Below are 27,181 nucleotides of genomic sequence, written 5' to 3'. Positions count from 1 at the left end.
GTCAGCCAACCCTCTGTTGGCTGACGGGGGCGGGTACCATGCGTACAGGTTGGCAGGAGCAGCAACCGCTCCTTTGTGAAAGAGGCGGCAGCGGAGGATCGTGCCGCACCCTTTGTGCTTCTCCTGGGAGTCGGACTCAGCGCAAATCACTCCGCACAGGTAACTACCTCTAACTACCGGAAGCAAGGGAGAAGTCCAAACACAGGCGACGGAGACTAACAGCCAAGTTTGTGCGAAGGAAAGAAAAACCTGGAATGGAGCCTCTACAGAAAAAATAACAATAACTTTTTTTTAAATTTTTTGTCGCATTTTTTCCACGTTGTGCTCAGAGGCCGCTGAAAGTGTGCAAGAGGAGGTGACTTCAGGTAGCCTACGACAGCACGTTGTTTCTCAACTCGACGAGGACTCTTGACCTGGATTTACCTGATAAACGAGTTCACAGACACAATAAAAGGTAAGCTTACATTTTCGGCCCTGTAGCCTAGCCTATATATATTTTTATTTTCGTGTAAAATGCCTCTCATGTGAGCATGAAATGTGTGCTGTTGTTGGAGAAGAGACGGAGTTGAAGTGAAGCGTGTGTGCTTTATTGTTCGGTGCTCCCAACAGCGTGCTGAGGCATCTGCACTGGCTCAAAGCTGGCTGGAAGGAGTCTGGTGTTTATTGCAGCCTGAACATCCTCAACACTGCCATTTTAACCATGCCAGTTTCTCCCAAATGGTCTTGCAATGCAGGCGAGCGACTTGTCTTATCTTCTACAAAAGCAGTGTTATCTTTTTTTTCCACTCAGTATATTGCTTATGATTTTTTTAGTTTGGAATCTATCTGGGTGTAACCCATAGGCTATTGCTCAAAGGAAGTACACAAGGATATGCGTCCTGGTTCCAGGCAAGATAGACAAATAAATAACATATGCTTTTATGATTCACATTTCACAGTGCATGTGTTGCCGGTTTTTTAGTTACCTGTAGGCCGACAGTCGAATGCAATTTAGGAGCCTACAGAACAGCCATGCAATAAATCCCTGTAATAATTGCTATCTGAAGGCCATACTGCTCAGGTTTTGTTGACAGTGTCAAGTGAGTATCGACTCAATTTAGGACAATTTTCTATATCATTAAGCTATGAGTATATCATATAGTATAGTATATCAGGCGGTGGAAAAAAGCTCATTACAATTTCCTAGAGCCCAAGTTGATGTCTTAAATGTCATTTTTCTGACAGACAACAATGTAACATTAAAATATATTCAGTTAACCGTCCTATTAAATGGAAAATAGTTGCAAATCTTTACATTAGATGCAAATCTTTACATTAGAACATTTGAAACCAGCTTTTCTTTAGGAATTTGTGCTTTTAATTAGTCAAAAACTGTGAAGTCATTATTAGAATAGTTAAATAGATTTTAGGAGATCGATTAGTCAACTAATTGTTTCAGCCCTGCATCTCTTTTTTTATGGCTCATATAATTCAGTCCAATACAACAACATCACTAGAGCTGGCTATCAAACCTCAATACGTTTTTGGTATAAGCTGAAATGTGTCTGTAGCACCCAATTAAGAACTACCAAAAGTTCCCATTGAACGTCCGGTCAGAAATGTAAACTTGTTGACTTATTTGATCAAATAGTCAAGTCTGATTCAATTTGATTTGAAATCAAAATTGGTTCAGTTTTAGATTTTTGTTCAGGCAAAGTTCTGGATACAGCTGCTTGTAATTAAACAACATTCAACGTGGGATATAGATTGAACTTTGGCTTCTTTTGTTAAACCAACTACGTTTTTTTTGGACATATTTCTCAAAGTATGATGTACAAAAAGTATTGTTTTGGCACTGAATCTCAATTTGGAATAAATTGTTTTCTTTGAGTTCTCAAAACAATACAGTTGAATCAAGGTCCAATGTGACGTCTTTAAAAATGTTGTTTTGGAACTGGAGAACGTTTGGGACTTTGCTTAATAAATTACTTAAATGATAAACTTCTATTGAACACAATTGATTGTGCTGGTAAGCACACGTTATGAAGTGAACAGATGATGAGTTCTGACAAAGAAATAAACAACAAGTTTCCTGTGAGTCATCGAGGGGAATTACTGACAATATGTATTTAGTAAAGGTTTGTAGCCCTATCTCATTTACAGTAGGTCACATAAAACCACTGGCTGGAAATCAAATGTTTCATTCTGACAAAAACGATCGTCACTAAAATACAGTTTACTTCGGGGACTTCCTAAAGACAAAGATCTGAACTTTAATTACACAACCTTAAAATACAGCTCTTTATAGATGATGATTAGTTTTTTTTTATTCATCATCGTGTCTCCAACAGATTTTATAGGAGGTAATTCATTTTAAATGGTCCCTAATTACAGTAAGTCAGATGCATAGCAACAGTACGTATATCGTTTTCATATTGTTCTTCAGGAAATGTGTACGTTGTTCTGCAGTTTTTGGTGCCATCAGAATGAGATTTATTGCCAAAGTAAGTTTGAATTTGACCTTTGTAGGTGCATACAATAAACCTATGAAAATGGAATAAACAATAGAGCAAAGTACTGCAACAGCTAAGAACATACAGTGAGGAAAATAAGTATTTGAACACCCTGCTATTTTCTAAGTTCTCCCACTTAGAAATCATGGAGGGGTCTGAAATTGTCATCGTAGGTGCATGTCCACTGTGAGAGACATAATCTAAACAAAAAAATCCAGAAATCACAATATATGATTTTTTAACTATTTATTTGTATGATACAGCTGCAAATAAGTATTTGAACACCTGTCTATCAGCTAGAATTCTGACCCTCAAAGACCTGTTAGTCTACCTTTAAAATGTCCACCTCCACTCCATTTATTATCCTAAATTAGATGCACCTGTTTGAGGTCGTTAGCTGCATAAAGACACCTGTCCACCCCATACAATCAGTAAGAATCCAACTACTAACATGGCCAAGACCAAAGAGCTGTCCAAAGACACTAGAGACAAAATTGTACACCTCCACAAGGCTGGAAAGGGCTACGGGGAAATTGCCAAGCAGCTTGGTGAAAGGTCCACTGTTGGAGCAATCATTAGAAAATGGAAGAAGCTAAACATGACTGTCAATCTCCCTCGGACTGGTGCTCCATGCAAGATCTCACCTCGTGGGGTCTCAATGATCCTAAGAAAGGTGAGAAATCAGCCCAGAACTACACGGGAGGAGCTGGTCAATGACCTGAAAAGAGCTGGGACCACCGTTTCCAAGGTTACTGTTGGTAATACACTAAGACGTCATGGTTTGAAATCATGCATGGCACGGAAGGTTCCCCTGCTTAAACCAGCACACGTCAAGGCCCGTCTTAAGTTTGCCAATGACCATTTGGATGATCCAGAGGAGTCATGGGAGAAAGTCATGTGGTCAGATGAGACCAAAATAGAACTTTTTGGTCATAATTCCACTAACCGTGTTTGGAGGAAGAAGAATGATGAGTACCATCCCAAGAACACCATCCCTACTGTGAAGCATGGGGGTGGTAGCATCATGCTTTGGGGTTGTTTTTCTGCACATGGGACAGGGCGACTGCACTGTATTAAGGAGAGGATGACCGGGGCCATGTGTTGCGAGATTTTGGGGAACAACCTCCTTCCCTCAGTTAGAGCATTGAAGATGGGTCGAGGCTGGGTCTTCCAACATGACAATGACCCGAAGCACACAGCCAGGATAACCAAGGAGTGGCTCTGTAAGAAGCATATCAAGGTTCTGGCGTGGCCTAGCCAGTCTCCAGACCTAAACCCAATAGAGAATCTTTGGAGGGAGCTCAAACTCCGTGTTTCTCAGTGACAGCCCAGAAACCTGACTGATCTAGAGAAGATCTGTGTGGAGGAGTGGGCCAAAATCCCTCCTGCAGTGTGTGCAAACCTGGTGAAAAACTACAGGAAACGTTTGACCTCTGTAATTGCAAACAAAGGCTACTGTACCAAATACTAACATTGATTTTCTCAGGTGTTCAAATACTTATTTGCAGCTGTATCATACAAATAAATAGTTAAAAAATCATACATTGTGATTTCTGGATTTTTTTTTTTAGATTGTCTCTCACAGTGGACATGCACCTGTGATGACAATTTCAGACCCCTCCATGATTTCTAAGTGGGAGAACTTGCAAAATAGCAGGGTGTTCAAATACTTATTTTCCTCACTGTAAGTTATAGAATAAAAATATTACAATAAGAAATATGTTAAAGGGCAACTATTATATAGCATTTTCAGGGTTAAACTTGCATTTTGTGTTTGTACTAGAACATGTAAAAAAGTAACGCAATTACAGTAATGTATTCCTTTTTGCTGTAACGCAGTAATATAACGCATTACTAATTACATTTCGGGAATGTTATACCCGTTACAATCTCGGTAACGCGAGTTACAACGCATTTTAACGCAACATTTAGTGTTTTTTTTTTTCAAGAATTCACCAACACACAGAAAAAAAAGCTGTGAGTAGTATTTCCTGTCGCTGTATTCGGTGGTTGAGATGACTGCAGAGACAGATACATTTGCGAGATGGATATTATTTTCAGGAGTTATTACGCTGCGTTGAAGCGAGCTGTCCCGTCACTGTTCCCGTGGTCAGAGCTGGAACCAGAGACGGTACGGACAACATCTGTGTCCCAACAGGTGACGGTACGTCAGTGCGGACAGCAGTGTGTCCGAGCTGCTGACAGATAGAAACATGTCGGAAATTAATATTTAGGCTTGCTGCACGTAAATATCATTGCATTTTCTTAGTCGTAGAAAGTAACTGTAAGGTACTTTTAATTGAATTTAATTTTCATTTTCTCCTACTTGCCTATTGTACGTTTTACTTTCCTATTTTTATAGCTTTAGTTACTTTGCATATTCATATTAATTACTATAATGACGGTAATTAGTAAAGTATTAGAAAAAGTCCTAGGCCTACTAGTCCCATTCTGAGGCTGCAGCACCATCATTAACAGAATTATAATTCATAATCTTTTATTTCATTCACCTGCAATACCGTGGAACTCCTATTTAATGGCTCTTACTGGGAAGAAAAACGATACCGCTCAAATAGGTAGGCTAGTATCTGGAAATGAAAATGCGTCTATAGTCGGGGCCTCAATATCATCTCCCGACATATGTTTAACTCCCTGCGAAGTAATACAGCTTCTTCATCAACGGGATCATCGACAAAAGGAAATGCCACGTTTTGAGAGAAAACGTTTTATAGTCTGCCTAACACAGTTAATAAACCAACCCTGTTTTTTTATTCATCAGATAACAAACTGCGCTAAAATGCGCCTGATACAGACTGAATGAAGGAATGAATGAGCGCTGTGTCAGAGGGAGGAGACTGAGAGAAACTTGAGGTTTATTGAAGAAAACTGTGACCTTACCATAGTAACTGACTCTGAGGTTAAGTTACTTCTCTTTCTGAAACGGAAAACCCAGAGTTTCCCTCATCCCAGGGTTAACAAACTCAGAGTTTTCACTAAACCTGCTTTCTGAAACGGACCCCATCCGCCGGCTCTTTGTCAACAACACACTCACTTCCATTGTCACTTATGTATTTGTGTTGTAGCTTTTGTATTTGTGTTGTGGCTTTTGCGTTTGTGTTGTAGCTTTTGTGTTTGCGTTGTGGCTTTTGTATTTGTGTTGAACGGCCACCGTACTACACAGTCTCTTGACTGTGAAGTTACCTAGGGTGATGGGGGCGGGTGCCCTGTTAAAAAAAAGAGAGCGGAAAAAAGACCTCTGGTACATTGACCAAATTGATGTCCTTGTGTGGTTAAAGAGGAAGTGTCTCTGCATGCATCTGTGTGATTAAATGGCTAAAGTTAATCATTATGCAGATGACACCCAGGCAGTCCCACCAGTTTCATGTCCGTGCTTCACAGCTGGATATAGACGTGCTTTAGTAGAGACACATAATTAAAACAAATACACCCAGAGAGAGCAGTCCTGGGGAGATGTGAAGAATTCAGGTTTTACCTTGTGTGTGTGTGTGTGTGTGTGTGTGTGTGGACTGAAGTTGATGTGCTAAAGCTCTACTTTCAGAAAGGGGGGGGGGGGGGGGAAGCAGAGACTCGGGTGTGGCTGCTCTGGTAATGACCGGTTTGCTTTCAAACTGGTGTTTACTGATTCAGCCCAGTCCATTCACACACAAACAGACATAAAATGCATGAAAACACACAATCATGCAAATGCAGTCCTCTTAGAGCCTCACAGAGCGAAAGCACCATTTTGAACTGAGTCATGGAAGCAAATACTTTCAGTTCCTTTGAGAGGGGAAAAATGCAGGTCAAATGCAATGAGGTCAAGTTTAAGGATTTCTCTAAAGTTTTACTGAGCTACATTAGAAAATGCTTTAATTATTTACTCTAATGTTGACAGATTGCTGGCGGCACTTATCCCACGGGCATGATGAGAGTGGTATCAGTCTTGTTATCTAATGGCGTTTTTCCATTACATGGTACCTGCTCGCCTCGCCTCGACATGCTGTGCGTCCGTTTTCCATTGCAGATTTTAGTACCGCCTCAGCGTGGCTGGTCGTCTTATGCTGGCTCGACGCACACAAGTATAAACATCACTTGAGCTTGTTTTACAGTTCTGTGGAGGCTCCATGCAGAGCTTTCGCCGTAGCCTATGTAAGTGGCCTGATGTTTATACTTGTGCGCTGGTGTGTGCGTCGAGCCGGCATGTGTGTGTGTACGTAGGCTACGGCGAAAGCTCTGCCTGGAGCCTCCGCAGAAATGTAAAACAAGCGGCGCCGCAGTAAACTGCCGTGACCTAACGCGACACACACACAGAACGTCGAATGTGTGTTGACACATTTTGTTTCAAATGAAGCTGGAGGCAGCAAAAAAAAACACAGCTGGCTAAACTGTTTAAAAATAGCTAGCGTTTGTTCAGGACACCCCCGTCTGTCGCTTTCACGTCACCTTTTGCTATCGGCTCAGCTCGCTTGGAACCTCAACTGAGGTGGTACTAAAAAAAGTACCTGTTAGCAGGTACCAGGTACTTTTTTTCGTAATGGAAAACCAAAAAAGGTGAGTAGAGTCGAGGCGAGTCGAGCAGGTACCATGTAATGGAAAAGCGCCATAACTCTCGGCAAGAAAGCCAAGGAGTGCATTTTCCAAACTGTTACTATACTTCTTACTCTTGTGAAATAACAAATTTTCTCAGTTTGCCTTTAGTTATATATGATTATTAATGATACTCATCTATGTGAAGACACTGATTACGTTAATGATTTCTCACAATAATTATCAACGATGACTTAACAAGGTGGGAAACAGATAATGTCAATATTCAATTTTCATTTTTAGAACAGGCCTGAGGGCTACTCATGTGGTCCTTGGGGGCTACCTGGTGCCCGCGGGCACCGTGTTGGTGACCCCTGGCCTAAACCATCCATAGTAGACTTACCACAAGCTACGAGATTGTGAAACGACGGTTTCTGCTCCTGTAGAAGCCAGATGTCCGCATGATATCAACCTTGTTTTAAGAAAAACATGTTTTATTTGAGATATCACGGAGAAGTACTACGCTACCCACAATCCTAAGCGTAACAACGACATCTCTGATTGGTAGAGCCTGCAGTTACCATGGAAATGTTTTCCGCGCCCGCGAACCCTGGTTTCTCCTTTCTTATTATTATATTTTAAATATAACTAAATATTGTTTCTAAAGCAGCAACAGTAAAGTTTGCTACAGAAAAGTCACTATATAGGCTACACTCTCAATAATATCTCACTGGAAACAAATCCAAAATATCACTATAATAAATGATATTCCTGATATCAAAATACTAAGTGGAATTTAGAAAGATGGAAGAACACAGACATCATCTGCTGCTGTGATTCCTCACGATCACCCTCGCGGTCAGATGGCGCAATTGACGTGCATTATGATTAGCCATGTGCAGGTACAGATAGCTTTTGTCTGTAACAATACGCTATTAGTTGAACTAACGCGTTCTGCTTTTACAATACATAGCATAAAAAAAACAGCCCAAAATAGAACCGGTAATGTATGGAGCTTATAAATACTAAGGTTTTTAATGTTTTTGCAGTGATTCCCATACATAGGTTGTACTTGGGCGCACCGTCCAGGTAGATTCAGACCCGCCCAGGTAGATAACATCCGAATTACATTTTTTTCCAATCAATGTATTTTTTACAGCGCACAAAGACCAGTGGCCTCCAGCCCCTCCCACTCGTGAAGTCGCGCTCCTCGTGCATGACAGCGTCAACGCTTTACTCCAGGCTCAGAGGCTATAGTTCGTAGTAACTTCCTGCTGGTGGTCTTGTCGCGGAATTAGCTGTATTAACAAACCGTGGAAATGCCACAGCCACACCGCTGTGAAAGCTCCCTGAAAGTCATTTATCAGAGTTCGGTTGTTACCCCTGTCTGCGGCAGTCTCCTCCACTCCATATCTTTATAATGGAGCTACCCGGAGCTAACCGCTATCGGAGCTAATCGTTGCTGACTGAGCCTTCAGTTCTCGTTCTCCATGCCTAAATCCATTAATTGTATTTATGGACTTGAGCCCGAATAAAACCAGAGATTTTATTAAGTTGGCTGTAAAAATTTTAAACTACAACTCAGAGTTGTTTGAATGACAAAAATCTTCAGATGAGATCGTAATGAATGCAACGACATGTATAGTAGCCTACAAAACAGTGTGTTTACGATCCCCAAAACACAGATTAAAACACTTTAAAAAAGACCAAACAATGATCTAATAAATAACTTTAGATAGCCTTAATCTTATATGATTTAACAGGAATTAGGAGGAGACAGTGTTGCAGTGTTCACAGTGTTTTAATAACATGTAACTGTCTGTATGGATCATAGTATTACGGTTAAGTTACATATATTTATCAGGTATTTTATCTGCTGAACCATAACATTTAACAAACCGACCAGATTTAATTGACAAAGCACATCATGGCTACACTTCATCTGTAACTTTATCATCTTTCAGTCTGACATGTTTCATATGTAAATAGTTATATATTTCGAAATTATCTGTTAATGTTATGTAGCCTAGTCATTGTTTTCAATAAATAGTTCATAAACCTTTGTTTGACTAGTTTATTACTGAACCCAGCCATCACGCGCCACTCAACCTGTGGTAAACAATGCTTGTTTTGCAATGCTTAAAACCTACCTCAATGATACCTCTGTTTGGAGCTAGTATGTGTGATGAGAGCCTGCTAGTTTGGTGATGATGGTTTCACATCCTGTGATTGCATCTGCATGTGTTTGAGACCTGTAGCCGCACAATCTGTCTACTTTCATGCATGTCTGAGAAGAATTATTAGTTGTTTACTGTAGGAGTGGAATCACTAAAGGTGCACACCCAGGAGGGCCAATAACGTGTTCTTATTGCACCTAATACACACAGTATATTCAGCCTTTCAAAACTCATTGACATAAAGTTGCCGTTTGTCTCCCATTGCTTTGTTCCACCTTTTGAACTGCATCAAACTTGTACAAATGGCCTCAATCTTGATCTTTTATATGCTCTAAAGTAGGGCACTTAAACGTGTTGCACTTCTATGAGCACGATCTTTGTTGTTTGGTGACCTTTGATACAGAAGTTACAGAGAGATAAATTCACCTGACTGCTTTGCAGCTGCTTTGATTGTCCGTTTGCAAAGTGCACTGGAATGAAATGAAATTATTTTCCAGTCAGTACAACACTTGAATAGTGGCCGATAAGAGGAAATATGTGGGTTGTTATGACCATTGATATAATATTATTTACACTTAAGGCCTTTTTATGGTTGTGCGTCGAATTGACGGCATACCCCCGCAGACCCCTCTGCGTCTACGCCGGACCTTACACCGTAGCCTGACGTGCACCTCTCGAAAAATGTAACTACACGTCGCGGCGACACACGTCGCTCGGCGTGGCTTGGTAGCGTTGCATTTCCCCCGACTCCTTTCCTGCTTCTCCATAAACAACATGAAATCAAGGAGAGGGTTAACTTTTTCTGCTACAGATTTCCCACCGTGGTCAGAAAACACAGGGGAGACACTTTGTTTCTCTCACTATGACTCTAGAGTTGGTACACACACACACACACACACACACACACACACACACACACACACACACACACACACACACACACACACACACACACACACACACACACACACACACACACTGGCTCAACGCACACATCAGCGCACAAGTATAAACATCAGGCCACTTACGTAGGCTACCGCTCATTGGTTCTGATGAGCTGCAGAAATTGTCGTCGCTGCCTTGAATTACCCGAAGCTGTAGCCTGACTGTACGTTATGCTAGGGTGGTAAGAAAAAGTCGATACACTTGAGTAGCAATACTGTATCGATTTTCAAAAACACTATTGTTTATATTTATTATTATTATTTAAAATTGACACTATTTCTTTTTTTTTTATAACGTGCAAAAATATTCATGTAAGACAGTGGTTCACGTTTATGTTGTGTTTAAACCCCCTACCACTAGATGGCTATGCTGAGACACACCACTAGTGTCCTTGCCTAGCAGTGCCTGACTTTTTGCTAGAAGCTAATGCTGCGTTCTATTTACTTCGCAACTCGTTTTTTACGAGGTCAAAGTCGTAAACACGCCCCCTGACCTCGTATTTACGAGCTCGGAACTCGTACAACCTCACAGTAGCCCGAGTTCAAAATCCAACATGGCTGCCCCCTATATCAACAGTTGTGAAAGCTGCAGTAACATAAAGTTATAAGCACTTATGTCTTATTTGTGTCACTAAATCAGTCGTTCACACAGACATGTTCAACTTCTATCTGTGGACATGTTACGCTGTTTGCATGCACAAAAAAAACGGCGTAATGCGTTGTTATCAACTGGTATTGCTAACAATAGCTAACCGGGCTAGAGCTAATGAAAACAATGAAAATCCGACTTTTAAATAGAACGCGTTCAACTCGGGTATGACGTCATTCCCAGCTCCGGCTTCCGAGTTCCGAGATAAATAGAACACGGCATAACAATGTAGCTATGGCTGAACTTTGGCCTACTTTAGCATATAAACATTAGCTCACTAAGAACCTGTGAACCACAATCCCAAACTGGCAGTTTAATTTTCTGTGTACTGAATTGTTTACCTAAAGTAAACTTCTTTGACTTTTATGCACATCATGTCTTTTTTTAATATTAGTTTTTCTAAAATTATACTTTAAAAAAATCCCAATATATCGCCTTATATATTGTATAACCTCGTATTATAGGTATCGTATCGCCAGATTCTTGCCAATACACAGCCCTACGTTATACCAGCGTGCCATCTTGCAAAAGAGGTTCTCCTCAAAAAAGTGTATGTAACATCTTGTTTACTGTGGGCATTTCACCGCGCTTCCCCGAAGGATAATCCAATCGAGTGAAAGCTGTTATCAAGTCGTTACCATGTGAATAGCTTTATGGACACATTGGAAAGTGTAAATTAAAAGGTTTCTGTCAAATTTGTTTGTCATGCTTGTATGATAAAACCTTGTGGAGCTATGAATCTAAATGCATGACAAATTTATCCTAATCCTGCGGAGCTCTTGACCCCAGAGGGTTAAGCTCACTTCTTTCTAACTCCACACGCCCAGACTTTTTATTTTATTTTCAAAACTGTAGTCTTTAGCCCCAACTGACGCTGACTTGAGTGACATCGCTTGAGACAATTTCTCAGATTTCGTGCAGCCTCATAAAAGTCAGCATAATTTATTGAAGCTGCTATTTTTATTTTATCTCATTAAGCTGGTGTTTAAGAAAAACATAGTGACAGAGATAAAAAAAAATGTAAACTAAACTGTAAAGCAGCGAGAAGAGTTCATAGGTGTGTTCTGATGTAGGGAGGAAATGGAGCAATTGTGTGCACGCTTTTCAGCACTGGAGTATTTCACTTCTCTGCACACCACACAGATGAGAACTTGTAGACATTGTTCAGTCAGTCACACCACAAAGACTTTATTATACTCCTGTACACTCAACTTCTTCTTTAACTGTTCCTCAACTGTTTTCCTTTAACCAAACCCTTTTTCTTGCTGTTGTGTCATCCATCATTTCATTCTCGAGACTCTAAAGTTCTCACTCTCTCCGTGTGTGTGTGTGTGTGTGTGTGTGTGTGTGTGTGGATTGAGTTACATAGCTGTATTGTGTAATTGTGAGGTGTGTCTCTGCTGTAGGGAGCTGCTCTGCCGTTTCCATTGTTGAGTGAGTTGAACTTGGAGCCAGCAGTAAAGTACGTTTCGTCGTGCTGCGCTGGCTTTTACAGGAAAATGGAGATTGTGTAAGGGAGTGTTGTTGACTCAAAACGTAGCAAGCGGCCCATACAAGTTTACCGTAAATAGAGTATTAGATCAGGTTGTTGTTGTTGTTGTTGGCCACATGAATGCATGTCTTGAAGTGAAGGCTGAGTTCTTCCCTGAGCCGTGGTAGGTTTTGATTACAGCATCGCAGTGATAAAGCCTCTCATTTTCTTGTTGTGACTTGTCAGCCTGCATAGATAGTTGGTCTTTAAGCTCAGTGATACATATGAAAATGAAAACTGCTGTTGCATCAAGTTTTTCTGGTTTATAGAGATTCCAATTCTTTAACACGTCAGCTTTTTGAGCAAGATACATTTTTGGTGTCTGCATGAAAACAGCATGCACTTTTTTCATATTAAAAACATAAATTATATTAAAAATAAATAAATACTAATAATTAGTTTTTTTTCCCACATCAAAATAACTAAATAGAAATACATCTCTTTAAATAAATAAACTAAGAACATGTAGACTATGCCCTTTTTTTTCCTTTTTTTTTAACTCAACCTGTTGTAATCTTTATACATTTATATTAATATTTAACCAGTTTACGATGCATTTTTATATCTCCACATTTTTTGCACGCTAAATTCACCATTTTTACTTATAAAAGACTTGTGGTCCACACTTGTGGTGTGTATTTAGGCCAGTGAGGTACAAACTCTACTGCAGTCAGTGGGGTTAGCAAAGTGGTCTGAACTGCTGGTGTGAGTTTACACAGTTTAATCTTGGAACAGATGATGGATGCATTGAATTAAAAAAAAAAATCTCTACAGATGTAAGTCTGTTTCATGGTATGTTGTTACATTTACTATAATGATAAATGTTAGGATACCTGTACCTTTTTTAAATGATCCCCACCAGACATGTTTGAAGTCATATACAAATACACTGCTTTGAATAATAGTTTGTTTATTATGATTCATATGTCTGACCAATACGACCAAAAGATATTGTAAGACAATTAAAAGCTTTAAGTTCTAATATTTGAGAAGCTAGAACCAAAGAGTGTTAGGCTTTTTTTCTGATAAATGAATAGATAGATCGAGAAATAGATTAGTTTTCATGGCATGTAAATGGTTAATTAACGTCTATGACTTTTCTGGACCTCTGCACTGTGAGCTGATTGGCTGGTTTTTCTACTGTGTTGCAGCTATTATCAGCATGAACACAGATTGAAAGATTAACATATTGTTTTAAACTTCCACAGGTTGAAGACCAGTGGAGTCCCAGACAGCCGTACAGTGAAGGCCTCAGACTTCAGACTGGATCCCTCCAGTCCTCCATCTGTCCAGCTGATGGCATGCTGATCTCCATCCCACCAGAGAGGGCGAGTCTGAATGGCGACCTAGACCTTCCCCTGTGCTTCTTCTCCTCTCTGTCCTCTTCAGCTCTTCTCTGATCCCACATCCACGGTCTATCTCAACATGGATATACTCACCGATGACATCGAGGGATGCTACTACAACCGGACCGTCGATTTTTTCTATGAGAAGAGTGGCAAGAACATCAGCGACCACTGGCGCAGCCGTGACTATGTGATTGTCAGTCTGGGAATGATGGTCTGCTTCATTGTCATCTTTTCCAACCTTTTGGTCATGGGCGCCATTTTTAAAAACAGACGCTTTCACTATCCCATCTATTACCTGCTGGGTAACCTGGCTCTGGCTGATCTCTTCTCAGGTACAATTGTTTTACTTTATGTTCTTGTTGTAACTACTAGTACTACAAATTATTTAAATATACAGCAAACCAGGTCTAATTTTAAACGGCATTGTCACATCTGATATTTTTAGTTTTTTGTATCAAGTTTCAGTGCTGCTACAGTTCAGTCAGAAAGCACAGCAGTGGGACAGTGACACACCTTTAGGGTATATGCAGGTCCTAAAACATTGAATTCCTCAAAAAAAGGCCTCAGGAGTTGTGAGGTACTGGAAAAATACGACATAATAAATAATTCTAAGGCCATATCATCCTTCCTGGGTTTTCATCATACATTTTCCAGTATGATTGTTGACCAAGTACTAATTTAACTTCTTAACCCTGCAGAAACTCAGATTTTTCATTGTGTTGGTTCAGTACTCCAGCACGCTGGATTGGGAAAACAGTCATGACCAGTCGAACGACGAACCGCGTTGTGACTACCCGATGTGAGTCGAGTGAAGATGTGACCTGTGCATGCTCAGATTTAAACGGTTTACGGCATAATGCAAACATTTTAGCTATCTATGACATGATGATATGATATTGCGACTAGTTAACTTTCTAAAGCAGGCGCAATCGCTTGTTTGCTAAGAGTCGGTTTGGGACTCCAACATTAACACACTGACAACATTGTATTCAGAATATAAAATATTTTTATAGCACTTTTTAATGTGTGATTGTGTAAAGGTGTTCACGAGATACCAACCTTTAGTGAACTTGTGAATTTCGCCAGCCGTCTTCTCCTGTTTCTTCTGTCAGAGTGAGTCAGACGCTGTGTTCACGGGGGAGGGGCTGTGTGGGGGTGTGTGTGTGTGTGTGTGTGTGTGTGTGTGTGTATGTGTATGTGAGCGAGATGCAAGTGCCAGAGAGACGGAGAGCAGGGAAAGGAAATGCAGCTGAACGAATAAGATGCGTGTTTTAAATAGCGTTAAAAAAATAATAATAATGAAACTCAATGTGCGGAGGCAGGTGTTGATAGTGCTGCGCACCGCCACAAATTACTCTGTGTGGGAAACACTGCCATGTGTTATTAACCCCTAGGTTAATTTTGCACCGGAATTGTCCTTTTAAAATAGTTTTAATAATGTTAAAGATTTGTTTTTAGGGAAATTTACTTTTTTTTTCCATTTACTACTCTCTCCATGCACATTGTGAGTTTAAAGAGGTGATAGAATGCAAAACCGATTTTACCTTGTCATAGTTGAATAACGACAGTTTGGAGGGTAACTAGGACATACATAGAACCTCAAAATCCCCTTGACACCTCTTTCCTCTGCAAATTTCACAATTTGAAACTGCCTCTGAAAACGGGCAAATCTCAACGAACCTCCTTATTTGGCTCTAGTCTCTACCTTTGTCACGCCCCAACATTTACATAGGCTACACCACTGACCTGAGATCAGGTAGTCTTGTAAATGAGTCGCGCAGATCTCAGAAATTATATACATTGTTCATCTGCTATTTCGTCACTAAATTCACTTTTGCGACTTTTTTTATGCGAGAAATCAACCATGTAGAGGTCAAATATGGGCCGTTTTACGAAAATTGATGGCTAATTGCAAATTTTGTCCGACTGTGTGTCGGAGTTCAGTAGCTGGGCAGGCTAACGTGACAGCGGCCGGTGCTGCCTGGGTTGCTGCCTTGCCGCCCGGCCTGTCCTCCTTCACAGACCCCGGCCCGCTGTAAGCTAGATGGAGCTCCGTCACGGCCGGCAGCCCGCGGCACTCCATACCCACGCAAAGTCACCGTTTCTGGGTTACTGGACTACCAAATGCAGAGGCCCTGATGGAGCTCCAGGGCGTGCAGCTCGCTGCTCTCCCTCCCCTCTTCCTGCTAAATGGCCGGTGTGTGTTAGCGAGAGCGTGGTCAGCGAGCTTGTTACGCCCGCAATCTCTTACCACAGGTTCCAGTTAATCTTATAATGGGTATGTGTGTTGAGTTATTTAAACAAACGATCGTGGAAATAAACGCCTCTTGTCCTCTCATTGATGGAGCTCCATCAATGAGCGCTAGCTAGCCTCCTCCTAACGAGACCTCTGAAATTCACACAAATGCATTAAATTGAAATCGGACAAAAGTGTTAGCTAAGCTTTGTAAGACCTTAGGGTAGCAGTGATATACATGCCGTGACGAAATTCAAAGTGTAAATATACTATAGTTATGCCGAAAGTGTAGCGCAATCTTTTCCCATAGGATTGAATGGGACACATAGCCTAGCTAGCAGCTCCTCCTAACGAGACCCCTCAAATTCACAAAAATGACTTGAATTGAAATCGGACAAAAGTGTTAGCTTTGTAAGACCTTAGGGTAGCTGTGATATACATGCCTTGACGAAATTCAAACGGTAAATATACTATAGTTATGCCGAAAGTGTACCCGGGGTTTGTCAAAGGACAGGCCGGGCGGCGAGGCGGCAACCCAGGCAGCACCGGCCGCCGTCACTGAGCTCATGAAATTTGCAATTAGCCATCAATTTTCGTTAAACGGCACATATTTGACCTTTACATAGTTGATTTATCACATAAAAAGTCTCAGAAGTGAATTTAGTAATGTAGTAGTAACAAGGGCTGGTCCGAATACCATTTTTTTGAGCTTTGAAGCTTCGGTAGTAATGAGCATCGAATATTCGAAGCTTCGGAGAGAGGGGGCTGAACATATTATTATTTCTAATAAAGGCAGGAATCTCTGTCTGTCTGTTTGTTTGCATTTTGATTATTTTGAGAACCTTTCATCCAAACGACTTCACAAGGGAGTGCAGTGTCGTATTTGGTGCAATATAGATAGACAGGCCAGACGCGTTCAGAATTAATAAACTTTTAATAAACTACAGAACAGAGCGAGCCTCACGTGAGCAGGGCTTATATGCCCCGAGAACGGAGACTTCACTAATGATATAAAACACACACACACACACACACACACACACACACACACACACACACACACACACACACACACACACACACACACACACACACACACACACACTTCTGTCCATGCAAACTGTGCTGTTCTGCGCTCTAACCAGAGAATACTCCCGTTGCAGGAACACTTTAGTAGTCCAAGAAGAAGCAAATATATTTATTAAGTATAACGAGGTTGGGTTGTCCATCCTATTAAAATGGCTAGGCTATATAAGAAAATTGTAAAAGAGTATTATATTTCGAACATATTCAAGCGCGAATGAGAACCGTTTGGAGGGGGATGCCAGGTTGTGCAAAAAAAAAGAAAAACAAATATTCAAATGTCAAATTTTCAAATCGAATACCAACCCACCGAACGAATATTCGGGTCCAGCCCTAGTAGTAACGAACGATGTATAACATACACGACACAGTGTCTGAAACCTGCTGTCTCGTCTCCACTGTATGTGTATGTGGTTCGCTTAACCAGTCAGCGCGCAGCTCATCTATATATTCATGAGCATACCACATTTGGGGAAAAAAATGCTCTCGTTCCAAATAGGGCCAAAACACAGGGATGCATTGGGACCCATAGAATAGCAACCAGGCCATTTTCAGCCCAACCAATGTTACATACCCTATTAGGAGACCTTAAGGAACAGTGTGAAATATCCTGTATAATCATTCTATCATCCCTTTAACCCTATCTTGGCTTAGATATTTGATGTACTGCAACACACCCAGGCTCTGTCATGCAGTGTCACATCTGTGCAACAAATGTGAAAAAAATAAGTTATTTGTTTTATAGAGTTGAGTGTAGATTCTGGGAAAGAGCACAGTAGTGTTTCTTGACACAGTGATGCTGATAAATCTACAAAGATGCCGCAGATGCACAGGATTACATAAGAAACGATGGCTGTGGGTGTTTAACTCTCATCATATGCCTTCAAGAGGTCAGGACCTGCTTATCTCTTTAGTAAGGAAATGCACCTTTTTAATGCTGAAGGTTACTTTTTCTTCAGACACTTTGGTTGTGTTTGCTTAACTATTTTCATAACTATATATGATATCCTAATATCAGTACTGTCACTTGGAATGCCATTGTTTCTGCAGCCATAGCTGTGGGTGCATGACAATGGAAACTGAATGGGACATTTAGAATGTCATGATTTTGTCTCGGCCTTGGTAGGTAGGAAAATGATCCCTAAATGCAAACTACGCCTTGAATACAACCCAATATGTAATAGTGTGGATTATCCTGTAGTTCTTTTTTATTTGTTAAACCCCCAATTTCCTTTTCCAGGTGTCTCCTACCTCCACTTGATGTTTCATACCGGTCCGTGGACCATTAAGCTGTCTAAGTATCAGTGGTTTGTGCGACAGGGACTGATCGACACCAGCCTGACAGCTTCTGTCCTCAACCTCCTGGCTGTGGCCGTGGAGCGTCACCAAACCATCTTCAACATGCAGCTGCACAGTAAGATGAGCACCCGGCGTGTTTTCATCATCATGCTGTGCATCTGGCTGGTGGCCATCGTCATGGGACTGGTTCCCACCATGGGCTGGCACTGCCTGTGCGACCTGGAGAACTGCTCCACCATGGCGCCGATGTACAGCCGCAGCTACCTGGTGTTCTGGGGGGTTCTTAACCTGCTGACCTTCTTCATCATGGTGGCTGTCTACACCCGGATCTTTGTCTACGTGAAACGCAAGAGCAAGCAGATGTCACAGCACACCACCCAGATGAGACACAAAGAGACAGTGTTCAACCTGATGAAGACTGTCTCCATGATCCTGGGTGAGGAAGCACACACACCAGTTATACACGTCAAGGGCTGGAAACTAACTTAGACCTACATTATGAATCTCTGTAAATTAATTCCTTTATTTCAACATTTATAGCCTGACCCTGTAAAGCTACTCAAAGTGAACAACTGAGCGTGGGCTTGTGTCTTTAATGTGGATTAACTCTTATCTGGAGAAAATCAACCAGTGTTGCGTCAACTGGTTCAGGAACCAAACATCTTTTTGGCATCAGTAAACCCAACATAGAACAATGTAGTTAAAACTGGTGTAATGACAGAAAACGGCACATTTGAGAAGTGTTTAGATACAGCCATCTAATTCAAAAGTGTTTGCTAATATCACAACACATAGCAAAATAAATCATGCAGATTAGATGAAAAGTAATGGAAGCCATAAATGTGCCCCGAATCTATTTATATTCTCGAGAATTAACTAGGCCAGCCTTTTCGGGTGCTTTCAACTGCAACTTTCAGTTATCATAAATGCATGGATATACTGAATAGTATCATTTATTTTGATAATCCTAAAGAATGTTAAGCAACTGCCTGAAAGGGTTAAATGTTATTTAGAGTCATAATTAGGTATCTTGTGCACCCATGTATTTAATAAGATGTCATTTTATGTTGGTTAACTGAGGCAGTATCATTTTCAGGCCATATTGCCCATCTCTATACACAAATACATTGTACTCAGGGCACATTATTGTCTTTCTTTAATGTTTTTTTTAAATAGCAATTTATTTGTGTTTAGTTCATCATTCTTTGAGGTAATCTGGTGAACATTCATCATCTCAGTTGTATTTTATCCCCATTCATGTTTTTACTTTCGATTACTAAAGAAAACAAAGCCTCCCACACATTTCCAACCAATCTATGCTGCTGTTAGTAAGACTTTGTGGTGACCTGTTCTTTGTTTACGGTAAATGGTGGTGGCTTATGTTTCCTGACTGCAGGAAACACAACAACCTTTGGGTGTTTAGGGTCAAAACATTCAGTGACTTGTGTGACTTCAGTGAAAAAAAATCTTTTATTCTTAAATTAATGCTCATGTCGTTTGACCAGATTGATTAACTGTGGTTGACCAGCAAGAAAAGCGCAGACAAAACACAGAAATCTCTCCAGTTAAATAACCCAAGTCGTTCTTACTAGGGGTGGAACGGTACACTGAAGTCACGGTTCGGTTCATACCTCGGTTCAGACATCACGGTTCGGTTCGGTACAATGGAGGGAAAAGCATAACAAAAATGCAGAAGGCATTTTTTTTATTGTGCATGTCTCAGGCTGTACCACCTAGTGTCATCCAGTCTCTCCCCTGAGCTAGCTGCAACAGCCTGAAGCGTATAAAGTAAGATGTAAACAGTAAACAATAAGTAGGCTACCCCACGTCATCTCCAGACTCCATCTGGAACTTGTAAACAAAATAAGACAATCAGCTAGTAGTGTGATATGGGAGACAAGTGCTGCTCTCATATGTGAATGCACAGAGCAGGGGTGTTAAAAGAGCAGCTTCGGTTACACAGAGCAGTTGGCGAATTGTGGCCTTAGCTTCACACGCCAACAGCGGAGCTAGCAGCAAACAGCTAACCTAAGGCGGAGCTAACAGCTAACGGCGGAGCTAACAGCGGAGCAAACAGCGAAGCAAATGGGCCTGGAAGCCATTTGTGGTCGAGGCAAGAAGGGATACAGCTACAGTACATCCGTGTTTGGTTGTATATGGAAGGGACTAGTTTGCTTCGTGTGGACCAGAGTGATAGAGAAAGACATGGCTCTGGTGTGGACTCACTTGACCGACTTGACGTGTAGGCGGAGCTCGGGAGCTTCAGAGCTAAAAGGCGGGGCTACAGATTAGGTGTCCCTAAGAAACGCGTATGTAACAGTAGTTCCGCATTACATTAATTCATTTGCACGCAAGTTTTATTTATTTTTATACTGTGTATTCTCCGTGTAAATTCATGTACCGAACCGAGACGCCCGTACTGTTTTGGTTCAATACGAATACATGTACCGTTCCACCCCTAGTTCTTACTGTGGCAGGTGATATATCATGTAGGAGAACTGATTGAAAATTTGTGTTCAGGGCCTTTAATTGTACACACCCACATATATACCACATGCACCTTACTCATTTTGCTTGTTGTACAAAAGATACAGTTTTCAGGGAAAAAACTCACCTGAAACTTCACTGACCTAACACACAGGCTGCCATGCAGGCTCCTCTTTTAGCTTGTCTGTACTTGTTAAACCAACTTTACTCCCCCCACACATTCACTCCGTCCCTCCTACTGCCGATTCCTCTTGTTTTCTTCTGAACTGGCTGTGCTCCCTCGCTCCTCTGCTCTCTTTCTCAGCCTCCCCTGTTCCTGCTCTCGCATTTTGAACTTTCGATTAAAGTCCTCAAAGTTTTTAAAAAGTTACACTTCTCTCTGCCGTCGCTCAGCAGCATGGATTCAGCATCTCTGGCATGTGACGAGGGAAACCATGAGCATGCCCTGACAGGGAGCTGCATAGTTTAGTTACTGTGACAGAAAACATCTTCTCCCCTGGCCTTCACATATGACACCGCTAAGAGTGTGTGAGATGCGTAATCTTGTTCTTCTACGTTTGTGAGAACTAACTTGAGCTTTTGAGATTGAGGGCATTTTAGTTCACTGTCTTCAAATTGCCATTTGAGGTTTTGGATGTAGATTGGAGGGTAAAGCATGTAGTTGTGACAGTAAAGGTTATGTGGCCAATGCTGAGGAAAGCATTACACAGTGCGAGTGTGAGTTACCACATCGTCTTCACATTTTCGTCTGTATCCTGTATGTGTGCATATATTAGCACTGAGAATGTGTGCTACCACATTGTCTTCACATTTGCGTCTGTATCCTGTACGTGTGCATATATTAGCACTGAGAATGTGTGCTACCACATCGTCTTCACATTTCCGTCTGTATCCTGTACATGTGCATATATTAGTACTGAGAATGTGTGCACAAAAGGAATTCCTGAGCTGCCTAATCGAGTATTATGATAATGAAATCTGATCATACAGAGTAAACCGTGTGTGTGTGTGTGTGTGTGTGGCCTACAGTGGAATTTACAGTACATTCCCTTTCTCCCTTAGCTTGCCCCCCATTTCTTCACATTCTTTACAGCTATATCTGTATATAATTGTCTTTCCTCCTATTTTATCTGCCACTAGCCACGCCTTTTATTTTGTATTTCCAATGTTATTACAAGATTTCTAATGACCTTATGTACCTGTGATCTCCCTCTCCCTCCAGGCTGTTTTGTGTTCTGCTGGACGCCCGGCCTGGTCATTCTGCTGCTCGACGGTCTGGGCTGTGACGCGTGTGAGGTGCTGCGCTTCGAGAAGTACTTCTTGGTCCTGGCCGAGTGCAACTCCTTCTTCAACCCCATCATCTACTCCTTCAGGGACACTGACATGAGAAGGACCTTCAAGGAGATCCTGTGCTGCCTGTGCCGGCGGGGCAGCCACGGCAAGGGCGCCTCTGGCGTTTACTTTAACACCCTGGAGCAAGAGGTACTGTCCGAGAGCAACGGAGCCGACGACAGCAGTCACAAACACAACAACCACTTGTCTAAACGCACACTGACTGTAAACTGATCTGATGACCATGATTATCTGTTTAGCACATACAGTACGACCGTGACAACCACCACTCAAACGGTTTGAGAGTTGTGACAACTTGGCCGACTTGACAACTTAAAAAAAAAAAAAAGAAACATTTTTAATTTAAAAAGAAAGAAAGTATAATTTGAAATAATCATATAAAAAAACAAAAAAATTAGACTAAACCACTCTGTACCTTAACAGGTATGTTTTTTTACTTGGTTCACTTAAAGCAGCTATAATTGAGTATTATATTTGGTTATTAAATATTATAATTGGTTATCACAATAACAATGTAGCAAATGAAATTATGAAAACAAAACTGTTGCTGATAGTGATGAACCATATCACCCAAATCTGCAGCTCCCCTTGGTTGTACCAAGCTTTATAGTGAGTTTCAGCTCATTGTTAGCTTTGACCCACAACTTTACTGTTTTGGTTCACTCTAACCGCTCTTGTAGCGCCCTTTTTTTCGGCCACTGCAGGCAGCTGTTTTCTGTAAAGATGCTCCTAAAACTCAATGTACATAGCTGTTCAGCACCAACAGCAGACAGACACAGTTAGCGACTATTAGTTAGAATATTATCTGGTGAACACAGTGGAGCATTTGTGTGAATATTGGACTTACATTGCTAGGTGGCCAGAAACACTTAGTCGCTAACAGAAACTCTAAATGACCGATAAGGTCGCTCCGTAACTCCAGTCCAAAGTATCCAGTTAAAAATCAGTTTACACTCCACACTTTTCCTGCGAAAATCGTTAAAAAAACAAAAGTTAGATGAGCCTTGTATATCAAAAAGGATTGCACCTGATAGGTATTATTGTATTCTATTGTAAGGAGATTCACTAATAGCATCATCATTAGATGCAAATGTGGTAGTTTATGATTTGAAAGTATACTAAAGTCATACGCAAAAAAACTGTATAGTGATACACCTTTGTCTGTCCAGCTTTAACTTGCGGTTTTGACCAAATATAAACAAACAAGCTTGTGCTTTTTAGGCGCTCTGTAGGTGTACATGATTGCAAAGAGTAACACTATGGGTACATCCTATGTTCTTAAATTGCATCCATGTTTCCTTCAGTTGCTTCCCTTCCTCGCGTCTTAGTCCGTCCCACCAAGGAAGCACGGGAGAGACTCGCGGAAATCATGCGATGAGAGAGGAAACAAGGATTTAGCAATGGCTTTTAGCTGCACGGCTTACGGGAATGCTGCCCTTGTGTATCCTCGCTCATAGCTCCTCGGAGATCCCTCCTCGATTCCTCGAATACTCGGCAGGAATAAGAGCTTTGAGACGGCCTTCACGATGGAGGGCCAGAACAACTTCCAGTTTGTGCGAGGAGCTATCAAATAAGAGACTTGAGAAGCAGCCTATGTTGAATATAGAACCTCCAACTGTTGACTCTATTGTCCTGCGGTATAACTGTGTTGACTTGTTTTAGTAAGAGAATATGTAACTGTTGATTATTTGTTGCAGTGCTTCAGCCTGCTGTAGTATGAACACACATTGCTGGGCTCTGTGTAGCCCAAGAAATCACAATATTATTTCTTTAAGCACTGTCCATTACAAAAAGCAACATACTGTGCATTAATATAATGATCCAACAAGAGCAGAGAACATACACGGCTCTTACAGAGGTCCTAAAAAAATCCCGGCACATTCAATACACTGAGCCTGTGGTTACCTTGTGGCTGAAGTGACAGCAGATGTTGTTATAAATTGCTGCTCTGTCACATACCGTGTAACTATTGTCTGATCATATATATATATATATATATATAGGTTTTCTTCTTTCAGTTCCTGTCTCTTACACCTTAAACCAGTCAAACTAAGTCTCATGGTGAGCGTGTCATTTGAACAGTAAGGAAGACTGCAGTTTCAGAACTGTCACCTTTTTTCCTCCCACTATATTTTTAACTTGTCAACATCAACCTCAGTTTTTTTATTATCAGCAGGTGAATCAAGTAGCTACTTCGGGTGAAATAGGCGTCCTTGCAGAAAGTTGTATAGTGCCACTTACCATTACACATTCATCTTTTACATAGAAACTAAAAGAGTTCAAATTAGTCATTGGCTTGATTCGGGTGTGCAAAGTTTTTTTTGTAAACACAGTCTGTGTTTGGTGCTGGCGTTGGTGATCCTCAGCAGTTTTATTTTAGACCGCAGCAGAAAGCTCCGCTGCACTTGAACTTCACTTTGTTTGAGGAAATGTAGCTTGTGTGGACGTTACCGCACTACTAGATCAATTAAAGAGCTAAGCTACAGAAAAGTTATTTGATTCAGAAAACTGCGACACTATTGAGACGTAGTTAGTAACGCTACTGTCCACTGCTTGCAATACAAGTTGGATTTAGTGCTGTGACGCTGTCGGCACAGGTTGCTGATGCAGGCTACCTTTTAATTTGCCGAAAGGTGTCATAGTGACAAATGCCGGTTCAACTGGTTTGCACAAAATCCAACCTGTTTAGCCCTCAATACTGGACCGTGGAAACCAGAAATCGTCCCAACTCTACTGGACAATAGCTTGGAGTACGTAAATTATGATAGGCTTTTTTTTTGTCACTGTTGCTCTTTGTTTGATAATATCTCAACAAAATATAATCTTTGTGCATGCAAATAATCTCAAGATGTGTCCCGTCATGCACTCATTTTAGACACAAATCTAATTCCATACATATGTGCATCTATCCAGCCAAGATGTCAAACTTTCCATGAGTCAAACTTTAGCGAAACATCTAGGAGTGACCTCGATCAAACTCCTCAGATCTCATAAAACGAGGCCGTAATAGTCACTCTGCCTGGTATTATAAACAGATTTCTTTTGGGGAATTACCCTCCTGTCTTATGCAATCATTACTTAGTTTATAGGGCCCACAACATTTCCATGTTCTCTGTTCTGTTTGCTAATGTGTTTGTGTGTGTGTGTGTTAGATTGTGTGCTTGTGTTGTACAGTCTTAAACCAGTCCAGATGTGTGCTGGTGGTTAGTGTGTCATGCTCCTTGCCACATTTCCTCTGACTTGTTACTCTGGTATGTGTGTATGTTGGAGACATGCGCTCTGGGTCTCACACACACACACACACATACACACACACACACACACACACACACACACCCACACACCCACACACCCACACCCACACCCACACACACACACACACACACACAGCCTGTTATTGCTGCTAGCAGGAAGTGCAGTCATGAGCATGTGGTCGTGTGTGTGTGTACACTGACTCACTAAAACATTGTTTTACATATTTTTGTTATAGTAAAATATGCAGTGATACACACACACACACACACACACACACACACACACACAATTAAAACTTAGACATTTATGGAAAATAGCCAAGTCGTCAACTATAAATTACGCTTAAAGGGAATGCCATTACACAAAGCTATTAAAGGGATAACAGTATATGCAAACTATTATTTGTCTTCAGATTTCAAATAAATCAACATGTTGTAGGGCTGGGTATCGTTTGAAAAAACTGTGATTTCGATACCGATTTGTAAACAATAATGTTTTAAATGACAAAGAAATTACAGGTACCCAGCCCTAACGTGTTGACACTTGTTTTCATCTTGGAGGCCTGCTATTGGTGTTCTTTTGACAGTTCAGAAACATTTTCATATTGCTTTGGGTTTATTTTTGTACAAACATTGTTAAAACTAATATGAATAAATGCATAAATCTGCCTGCATCTGTAAGTTGTTTGGTCATGGGTGTCTTTCTGCTTTGTCTTTTTTTCAGCGTGACTGCTTCTTTGTGATAACCAGTGAAATTTAAGTTTGGATTCATGTCAAACTGTGTGGAAACAGCATCATGTTTTGTTCTCTCAGCTCGTTTTGCTCTTTTGCAAGTTTGGACATGACTAACCCACTTTCTCTTCTTTCTTTTTTCACTTTCTGATACTTTCTGCTGCACCTAATCCTTCTTCATTATTTTCTTTTTGTTTCCTCTTCCTTTGACCTCATTTCAATTCTTCTCAACTCCTCATATTCATACCTGTCTCTCCACCTCTGTCTTTAGAAATATAAGTCTCGTGCTGCCGAGCCAACAGGGAAGACCAACGGGATCCCTCTTATCCGTGCAGGCTCAGAAGACATCCCTGCCCATTCAGAAACCTGACATTAACTCAAACAAGGACAACATACGTTCACCATACTCAAGACATGCAGACACACACTTGACGCTGAAATCTAGGTATGCACACATAAACAAGCCTTAAGTTTCCTCAGCTAGCAGACTGTTGTGTGAGGCTCAAAAGCTGTCTATTCTTTTAAGAAACATTGGATTTATACCTCTGCTGCTTTAAAGCCAGTTGGGACAAGAAGAGTGGACTTCTATTATCAGTTGGCCAACATGATGGTGGACATCTCTTCTAATTTAATCGGCAGCAAGTGGCTCGTCCATAATCGACCTTCAGCAGACAATGGGAGGCTAACCCTTCATTACTGGGCCATTCAAACAACATGGGGGTGACATTGGAGAGCTAATTTCCTGTTGTGACATAAATGAGAACTGCCAGTTCTCCCTAAACAGATGGGGGCAGAAGAAGGAGCACTGACGGCCGCTGAACAACTGGAACGTGCTGGCAAAGCATGGAAAAAATGAAGGAAAGTGCGTGTGGACATTTGCAAAGCAGAAACATGTACTCTGAGTGCCGTGAAGTTATATAAAGCAATACAAATTATTTTCTCCATACCCTCATTATGGATTCATGTGTATTTGAGTTAAAGTGCTCATATTATGCTTATTTTTAGGTTCATACTTGTATTTAGAGGTTATATCAGTATAGGTTTACGTGGTTTATTTTTCAAAAAACA

The 27,181-nt window shown here is 41.0% G+C and overlaps 1 protein-coding gene across 3 annotated transcripts; it reads left to right on the top strand.

Moving 5' to 3' along the window:
* The first annotated feature begins 40 nt into the window (after positions 1 to 40).
* On the top strand, positions 41 to 27,181 carry LOC116042613 (lysophosphatidic acid receptor 2-like). Of its 3 annotated transcripts, XM_031288882.2 has the most exons (6): positions 50 to 159; positions 330 to 454; positions 13,529 to 14,001; positions 18,229 to 18,723; positions 21,997 to 22,256; positions 26,385 to 27,181. In XM_031288882.2, the coding sequence occupies exons 3-6, from the start codon at positions 13,746 to 13,748 to the stop codon at positions 26,481 to 26,483; spliced, it is 1,110 nt and encodes a 369-aa protein (XP_031144742.1). In that variant the 5' UTR covers positions 50 to 159; positions 330 to 454; positions 13,529 to 13,745; the 3' UTR covers positions 26,484 to 27,181. The 3 variants fall into 3 exon arrangements, with proteins under 3 accessions (XP_031144743.1, XP_031144742.1, XP_031144741.1); XM_031288883.2 differs by lacking the exon at positions 330 to 454 and having other exon boundaries at positions 41 to 159; XM_031288881.2 differs by having other exon boundaries at positions 61 to 454.

Source organism: Sander lucioperca, chromosome 4, assembly GCF_008315115.2.
Source record: "Sander lucioperca isolate FBNREF2018 chromosome 4, SLUC_FBN_1.2, whole genome shotgun sequence".
Classification (NCBI taxonomy): Eukaryota; Metazoa; Chordata; class Actinopteri; order Perciformes; family Percidae; genus Sander; species Sander lucioperca.
Note: the sequence above shows the minus strand (reverse complement) of the source record. Positions and strands in the feature narration are given on the sequence as shown.

What these genes read in the sequence shown, in the direction of transcription:
- LOC116042613 (XM_031288883.2), top strand. Translation starts at nt 13,746, where the DNA reads ATGGATATACTCACCGATGACATCGAGGGATGCTACTACAACCGGACC. An exon ending in GACTGTCTCCATGATCCTGG is followed by an intron (nt 18,724 to 21,996) that starts GTGAGGAAGCAC and finishes CTCTCCCTCCAG; the next exon opens with GCTGTTTTGTGTTCTGCTGG. An exon ending in TTAACACCCTGGAGCAAGAG is followed by an intron (nt 22,257 to 26,384) that starts GTACTGTCCGAG and finishes CTCTGTCTTTAG; the next exon opens with AAATATAAGTCTCGTGCTGC.